Source organism: Meriones unguiculatus, chromosome 1 (assembly GCF_030254825.1).
Source record: "Meriones unguiculatus strain TT.TT164.6M chromosome 1, Bangor_MerUng_6.1, whole genome shotgun sequence".
Classification (NCBI taxonomy): domain Eukaryota; kingdom Metazoa; phylum Chordata; class Mammalia; order Rodentia; family Muridae; genus Meriones; species Meriones unguiculatus.
In genome coordinates, this window is record NC_083349.1 from 198,901,086 (window position 1) to 198,910,379 (window position 9,294).

At 40.1% G+C, this 9,294-nt stretch overlaps 1 protein-coding gene across 1 annotated transcript; it reads right to left on the reverse strand.

Moving 5' to 3' along the window:
- Nucleotides 1-4,322: 4,322 nt before the first annotated feature.
- Nucleotides 4,323-5,264, reverse strand: LOC110559133 (olfactory receptor 6Z7-like). The gene has a single exon (XM_021654408.1). The coding sequence runs from the start codon at nt 5,262-5,264 to the stop codon at nt 4,323-4,325; it is 942 nt and encodes a 313-aa protein (XP_021510083.1).
- Nucleotides 5,265-9,294: the final 4,030 nt, after the last annotated feature.

A 9,294-nucleotide genomic window follows, 5' to 3' on the forward strand; every position in this document is an offset into this window, starting at 1 on the left:
GTTGACCAGATGACTGAGTCCTGGGGGAAGGACCTTAAATTACCATCTATTTTTTTATTAAAATATGATTCACACACCATAAATTTCAACTTTTAAACAGGAAACAGCATTTTATTCTTAGCTTCACTGCAATTATGCAAGCATCACCACTTTCAAGAACATTTGTTTTTGCCTTCAAGATAAACCAAGGCATATTAGAAATCATTTCTAATGTCCACCACTCATTACTCCAAGCCCCCAAAATCCAACAGCCTATATTATGTTTCTGTAGATTTGTCTCCTCTAGACATTTTCTGATAATGGGTTCATGCCATATGTTGCTATTGTAACTAACTTATTTTGAAAGTTGTATACATTGCTACATGAATTAGCACTTTATTTTTTGTATCAACATAATATTACATTTGCTTGATGATCTCTATTCTAATTGCTCATTTACCAGTTAATAGACATATGGGTTGATTCTGCTTTGAGAAAAACTTTGGCCTAATGGATCTGCAGACATTCTTTTATTTCTGTAAACATTATTATTGCTGTTATTTCTATATGGAAATTTTTCTGCATGTATATCTATACAGGTGTACATGACTGGTGCCCACAGAGGTCTAAACGTAGCATTCAGTCCCTTGGAACTGGAGTTACAGAGAGTTTTGAGCCACCATGTGGGTGATGGAAATCAAATATGGGTTCTCTGGAAGGGCAGTCAGTGAATGCTCTTAACAGGTGATCCATTTCTTAGCCTCTGTGAATACCATTTTAAACATTTTTAAAGACCTCTATTTATTCTTTGATGACTGCATTCATGTATACAGTGTGTCTTGGTCACATTTCCCCCACCCAGTCTGCCTCCTTGTGTACTCCCCAAACACTTCATCCTTCTGCCTTCATGTGCTCTTTCTTAATCCTCTGAGCCCAACTAGTGCTGCCTGAATGGGAATGAACAACCTGCCAGAGTCCATATCCCTAAAGAAGAATGGCTTACTCTCCTACAACAGGCATCAATTGTCAATATTGTCACAGCTGGGGAAGAAATTAATGAGCCCTGAACCATCCATGTTTAATTGTTGACTAGATTGATCTTGTGCTGATCGCCATAGCTTCTGTGGATTCATGAGTACAATGGCTTTATCACATCCAGAAGATGTAATTTTCAGCATCATCCCCTAGCTGTAGTATCCTTTCTCTCTCTTATGGTGAAGAGAGTTTTGTTGTTGCTGCTGATGTTGTTGTTTTTGTATAGTTAAAGATGTTTGTTTAAGATGTATTAATTTGTGTGTGTTTGTGCATCCGTGTGTGTATGTGTTTGTGTGTATGGTACATGGACGTGTGTTTTCAAAGACCAGAAGAGGGTCCTGAATCTATAGAGCTGGAGTTACAGGTGGTTGTGAGTCACCTGATGTGGGTAGCTGAAAACTGAAACTGGATCCTCTGCAAGAGCAGTACGTGCTCTTAACTGCTGAGCATCACTCCAGCCTCTAGTGCAGTATTTGAAATGAAGTTTTTGTTTAGAAGAATTCAGAGAAAATTTGATTTACTTAAAACCACAAATTATGTTCACTTAGTTGATACTTAAAAATTTTTAAAGACATGTCCTATGGATATTGGGCAATGTTGGCAGAGGCCATTTTGAGGAGTCACATCCTTAAACCCTAAAGGTGAATGAGAACATTTTCAAAACAGATTTCAGTAGCAGAGAAAAGCATTAATCAAATTGTCAGGATACCTTCTAAGGAACGTTTGATCATAAGCATCAAAAATTAGAAACTTTGAGGATTCTGTGATGACATCATCGTAAGCAACTTTGATACAATAAATAGCGTGAAATGTAGGCATCCACTCAGTTATAAAAAGAATCCCCAGATCTACGCTCATAGTGAAAACTATTTGACAATATCCATATTCAAAGTATTAAGTTCAGAGTTGGAGACAGAAAAATTAGGGATTCAAGTTCACCCTTAACTACATAAGGCCAGCCTGAGCTATATGAGGTCCTGTCTCAAAACACCAAGAAACAATGTATATAACCACACAACTGCCATTTTATATTATGTTTAGATAAAGAACTGTCCTCAGCACCAATTATTATAAAATAAAAATATTGAGAAATTCTTTTAAAAAAAGACCCCATAACAAACAGCAAGCTCATCTATATACTGAATACCCACACAATGGAATACTTGTGTCATTTCATGTACTATTGTGTTATGTTTCATGATAAATGTCAGTCATGTGGGTAGAGAGTTGGCTCAGTTGATACAGTACTTGTTCTGCAAGCATGGGAACCTGAATCCTGTTATCTACAGGGATTATACTGGGGTGGTAATAACATATTGCCCAAATATGTGAGCCTGAATTTTTTCAGTCAACATAAGAGCCAGTGAGGCTAAGGGATTTATTTCATTTTTTTCCTCTATATCATCATTTAGTAGTCTCATAAATATAATTAGAACACATCCATTTCTCTTGAGTGACTGTCAACATAAACTGTTTAAAATAAAAATTTACAAAACCTTCCAGTTTGATGGGCAAGTCACTAAGTTATTCCATAAAAGGTCATTCTTTTATTTTATTTTCTTTTTCTTTTTTCTTCAGACAACATCTCACTGTGTAGCCCTGGCTATACCAAAAATTACTATGTAAACCAGTTTTGAATTCACAGAATATTGCCTGTGTAGTGCTAAGATGAAAGGCATGAGCTACTGAAACTTGCTTAGTTTCTCTTTTTATTAATTTATTTATTTTTTATGTGCATTAGTGTGATGATGTCAGATCCCTTAGAACTGGCATTCCAGACAGTTGTGAGTTGCCATGTGGGTGCTGGGAATTGAACCTGCGTCCATTTTGAAGAGCAGGCAGTGCTCTTAACTACTGAGCCATGTCTCCAGCCCCTAATTTACTTATTAATTCAATTATAAAGCTAATACAAACTTAATGCAAAATATTAGGCATATAAAAATAGGCATATAGAAAATGAGTTTCTCATGATTCTTTTCATTAACAAAACTCTCCTAGCAACTGTTAACTATATTCCATTTCCTTTTAAAATCCTTTCTAGATACATATTAGTGTAAATAATTACTGCTATCACTATCATTGCCATTGTTGTCTTATGAGAATGATACAACCATGTAATTGTCTCTTTTATTTTCAACTCAGCCACCTACCTGGATTATCTCTCCATGTCAGTAGCCAGGTTTAATCTTTGATTAATGCATATCTTTTCACAATATGTATATTATAAATGTAAATAATCTTTGAATAGATCTTTAAGTTATTTCCAATCATTTCAAATATTTATTTATACAGTGTCTATTCTAAATGTCACAGTTTGGCAATAACAATTTTTATTGTTCAATAACATATGGTTCACTATCTGTACACACATACATGTAGCATATATGTTAGGATGTAAAGAGTAAATGATAGTCTCTCAAGTTTTTATTTAATAGATGGGGTGTTGATCTTTCTATCACTTACTGGGCAGATATATTTCTTTGTCAGCATTTCTGTTCACAACTATTTTTATTTTGTTTTTATTCGGAATATTCCTTTTTACTTTTTCTTCTTTCCATCCTTCCTTCCATTCTTCATTTTTTTTCTTTCTTTTCTTCGTTGCTGGATAGTTTTACATCAACCTGACACAAGATCTGAGAGGAAAGACCCTTGATGAAGAAAACGCTTTCATAAGATCTGGCTGCAGGTAAGTCTGTGGAGTTGTTTCCTAATTAGTGATTTATGTGGGAGGATTCAGCCCATTGTGGGTGGTATCACCCCTGTGCTGGGGGGCCTAGGTTATATAAGCCATAAGGACCAAGCCAAGAAGCAGCACTCCTCAAGCCTTTACATCAGCTTTTGCCTCCACATTCCTGTCCTATTTGAGGTCCTGTCCTAATTTCCTTCAATGAACAGTAATGAGAAAGTGTAAGCCCAACAAACCCTTTCATCCCCAAGTTGCTCTGGTCATGGTGTCTAATCACAGCAATAGTTACCCTAAGGCACTTTCTTTCTGTCTGCCTTGTACATTGGAGTATACACATACAAAGATCAGAGGCCAACCCGTGGTTGTCAGTCCACTCGTTTTACAATGTGAGTCCCAGGGCCTCGGGAAATCGGGCTTGAAAGCGATTGTCTTTACCCATCTGAGCCATCTAGTCAGCTCCTGTAATAATCCTATTTTTCATGTTAATTTTAAGAAGTCTCTTTATACAATGTTCTAGAAACTTCTACCATGTTTCTCTCTGACTTTGGAATTTCTTTATGTGCTTTTGGCCATGAATTGTTTTCAAACCAGGAGAGGAAGGACGTCAGTTCTCTCAAGTATCTCAGTATAAATGGAGGGTCTTTTTCAGCACTGCATGGACCTCCCTATTCCTCAAGCAATAGATGATTGGGCTGCACATGGGCGTAGCCACTGTGTAGATGACTGACAGTACCTTGTTGAGGTCTGTGGATTTGATATGGCTGGGCCTGGAATACGTAAACAAGATCACAGAGTAGAAAATGCCCATTACAAGGAAATGGGAGGCACATGTAGAGAGTGCTTTGTGGCTCGCAGCAGCTGAAGGCATTTGGATCAGTACCCTACCAATGGCCACATATGAGGCCAGAGAAACTAGTAATGATCCACAGAAGATGACAATGGCTGAGATAAAGTCTACCAGCTCTGTGAGAGCCACGTGGGTGCAAGACAGGTTAAGCAGTGGAGAGATATCACAGAAGAAGTGGTTGAGGACATTGGGGCCACAGTAGGACAGGCTTGCGATGCATGTGGTCTTGACCACAGAGGCCAACAGTCCACCCATCCAGGAGGACAAGGCCAATCCCCAGCATACCTGGGGCCTCATGAGCACTGGGTAATGCAGTGGACAGCAAATGGCTACGTAGCGGTCATAGGCCATGGAGGCTAGGAGGGTGCACTTGGTACCAATGAGAGAGATGAATAAAAACAACTGGGCCATGCAGGATGAATAAGATACTCGGCAAGGGCTGGATCTCAGGCCCATGAGCAGGCTGGGCATGGTGACTGACACATAGCACATCTCCAGGCAGCTGAGGTTGCCCAGGAAAAAGTACATGGGCTTGTGGAACAACTCACGGTGGCTGATGATGAGGTACAAAACTAACATATTCTCTAAGAGGATCAGCAGGTAGAGGGTCAGAAAGATAACAAACAGACCAACCCAGATGTCTTTCCTGGCAGACAAACCCAGCAGGATAAAATCCTGATCAGTGGACCTATTGGCCAGTTGCAGAAATCTCTCCATCTAAGTAAAAGAAGAAATAGGGTTATAAAGACCCTGATCTGTTCCAAAGTATAAAGGCATCTATGGGTAAACCTACTTGGAGCTAAGTCAACTTAGCAAGCTGTTGACCTGTGTCAGGCAGAGAAACTATGAGAAACTGGAAAACTGCAAAAACCAAAAATGGAAAACTGACACACATGAAATCTACTAAGTCCACAATTTTAAGAAAGCCACATTTGTGAGCCTCAGTTACTATATTGGTAAAACAGAACTGAGGGGCTGGAAGATGGCTCAGCAGTTAAGAGAACTGGCTGCTCTTGCAGAAGAACTGGGTTTGGTTTCAGGTGCCTACCCAGAATCTCTCAGCCATCTCTGAGTCCAGTTCCAGGTGATCTAAAGCCTTCTTCTGACCTCTGAGAGCATCAGGCATGGACATGCAGCCAAAACAATAACACACACAATATAAAATAAAAAAATCTAAACGAAATTAAACAGAATGAAATCCATCTTCACAAAGCCCTTAGGCCTTGTGAATGTTTAGTGTTTTGGGGTTTGGTTTGGTTTTTGCACTGCTGAAAATTGAACCCAGGGCTTTCCCCCCATCTTAGATGAGAGCTGCACCACTGAGCCATATCCCAGCCCCTTCATGATATGTAAATACAGCAATAAATGAGATTGTGCTTTATAAAACAAGGGATATTTTCTTGGTTTTAATGACCTTAAATGATCATTTCTGGATCAGCTTTCTTTCTTCAAAACCCTCTAAAGATTTCAAAATTATTTCAAGTGAGACTCATGACAAACATTCCTGGGTATATGTCTCTTAACTGAGATCATTTCTAAATGAAATCTATCACCTCTCTGTATGTGTGCGTGCGTGAGTACATGCATGCATGTGTGTATGTGCGTGTGTGTGTGCATGCATGTGTGTGCGTGTGTGTGTGTGTGTGTGTGTGTGTGTGTGTGCCTGTGTGTGTTTTTGAAGTATAATACCATCTCTGGGTGGAGAACAGGTCAGGAGAAGCATTAAGATGTGTTTATTTTATGTGTGTGAGTGTTTGGCCTGCACATATGTATATGTATCATGTACACACCTGGTAAACACAGAGGTCAGTACAAGGCATTGGATCACCTAGAACTAGAGCTTGGGATGATTGTGAGTTGCTGTGTACGTGCTGAAAATAGAACCTGGGTCCTCTGCAAAAGCAACAACATCTGTTAATCAGCAGTCATCTCTCCAGCCCCTCACCTTTATTAGAGCAACACAATAACCAAGACTCGCAAAGCTTGGGTAAAGGAAATCCTTTCAGAAATAGCCACAGGCATGTGGGTGTGTGTGTGTGTTTATATCTGTGTGTGTGTGCATATGTGCATATATGTACATATGCATACGTGTGTGTGCCTGCACGTATGTTTCCCATGCACATGTGTATAAGGACCTGAGTTTGGGTTCTCAGAGCACAGCTGTAACGCTACCACTGTCACTGGGAAGGAACTAGGTGGATCTCTGGAGTTCTCTGGCCAGTTATCTTAGCCAAACTGGTATTCCACAGGCCAGTGAAAGTTCCTGTCTCTAAAACTACAGTGGAGAGAGATTTAGGAAGTCACCCAATATTAACTCCACCATGCATACACACATGAGCACACTGATGCACACACACACACAAAGAGCTCAATCATTTATCAAATAAAAATATAAATGTAGTGTGGATTTTATTTTCCTCAGCATTTGAAGAAGAGTAGTTAAGTGGTATTAACTACCAACAACAACAAAAGGAGAAGCTTCCCTGGCCAGAGAAGTCGCTCATACTGTCACCAAAGAAATGAGGACAAGATTATCAGGGCTGGAGGAGGGGAAGAGTCTTGTGAAATGCTGTCTGCGGCGGGATAATGCAACCCTGCACCTGATGCAGCTATGGCTACCTACCCACGAGAGGACTGCACAAAAAGGATGACCTAAGAGTAGGAAGAGTCTCATTGGAAAAAGAAATGGGTAGTCAGGAATGGGATGGGGGTAAGAGAGGGCAACTGGGAATGAACTTGTTCACAGTATTGTATACATGCATGAAATTGTCGAAATTTAATGTTTGTACAAAACAAAAATCCCTATAATTTTAGAAAACAGGGCATAAGCATGTCTTTATGGCCTTTGGTGTACACAAAACAACACTAATAAAGAAAAAGCATTTAATGTCTCATCAATGATCTCATGAACTCACAGACTGGAAACCATCCTATATACACAGAGGATGTGGTGCATGCACAGGGCTGTACCACATCCTCTGTGTATATAGTATGGTTTCCAGTTTTTACGGGAAACTTATTCGCACCACATCCTCTGTGTGTGTGAATAAGTGTGTCTCAGATTCTTGTGCCTTTTCTTGGGCTCTTTTCCTTCTGTTGGATTGTCCTGCCCAACTTCAATGTGACAGCTTTTGTTTTATTTATTATATTTTGTTTGGTTAGAGTTTAATATTATCTCTTAGAAGCCTGTTCTTTTCTAATGAGAGACAGAAAGGAAGTGGATCTGGATGAGAGAGGAGGTGGGGAAAACTGGGAGAAATAGAGGGAAGGGAAATATCAATCGGGATAAAGAATCCGCTTACAGTAAAAGGGGGAAACATTAAAAGGAAATAAAACAACTGCCTTGTAAAGTTTAAAATTTTGCATTATCCAAAGAAATTCTGATAAAAAAAGAGTACAAGCTGGGAAAATGTCACCAGTACATGTTACTGATGAGGGTGTCTCTATAGAATATATGAAGACATTGGTTGTTTGGTGTGGGAAGTAATTCTTTTCCAGTCCTAGAGCAGCGGTTCTCAACCTTCCTAATGCTGTGACCCTTTAATACAGTTACTCCTGTTGTGGTGGCCCCAACCTTAAAAATATTTTCATTTCTACTTCATAACTGTAACTTTGCTACTGTTCTGAATTGTAATGTAAATATGTGGTATGCAGGATATATGCTGTGTGACCCCCCAATGGGGTCTTGACACACAGGTTGGGAACCACTATCCTAGAGGCATATTTTGAGCAAAATAATTAATAACTTAAAACTAGAAAGTTTTCTCATCTTATTGGAAAATAAGTTTCCTAACATCTTTTTTTTTTTCAATGCAGTTTATTCAGGAACATTGAACAATCCTCAGACCCCGGGGAAAGCCAGCCCACAGCTTAAATAGCCTCTGGGTAGCCAACCCAGGCGTGCCACGGGGGCAATGCAGATAGGTCCACATACATGGAAGCAAGCCAGATCCTCGGCCTTAGCCAAATGTGGAGTTGTTCGTGACAGAGAGCACTCACCATCGGGAAGGTGGAAGGCAGAAACCAGCTCCATCTTTAAGGCATAGCATTCCGCAGCTCTCTACAGTTCCCCCTTTTTGTTTTAGACGCATCAGGCAAGAGTAGAGGTCTGATCTCTGATATTAGAAATAAATTGGGACTTTGTACAGATGTTCATTTAGGTGTCATCCACCCAAAGAGCATCAGACCCGTCCGATACCTTTTTCTCAGAGGCGGGACCTGGGGCATCAACCCGCATGCAATCAGACATGCTCTTCTCTGGGTCCAAAGCAGCTGACCCTGAGTGCAGTGCTTAGCCTCGCATCCTGAGCGTATCATTTTAGCTTTTTATGGTATCCAACCATGCTTGGGGAGAATGTCCTGCTTCAATGGCTGTAAAGGCCTGAATGATCATGGCTGCATCACACTGTTGTGAGACTCTAATCTTGCATATATACCACAGGCAAACCAAGGAGACCAACACCAGAAGGCCTATATTTTAGGTAATTGGACTGGAGAATTCGATACTACGATGGAGCAGCTGAGTCCTAACATCTTATTAGGAAACAGTTTCCATCTTAAACTGAGGTTGAAATAAGGTGTCGGCTTTTACAGCCACAGAGACTCTGTGCATATGAACATCTGCACACATTATGCTCCACTTATGGGTCTTCACCCACTGCCATAGAAACCCAGATCAGTACTGACTCTTGGGAAGGGAAGTAACCATCATCTAACAGTTTTTACAGTGTGGTTGCTGGGTGAAAAG

Bases quoted from the DNA above. Each gene is read 5' to 3' on its own strand.
- LOC110559133 (XM_021654408.1), bottom strand. From the start codon at position 5,264: ATGGAGAGATTTCTGCAACTGGCCAATAGGTCCACTGATCAGGATTTT.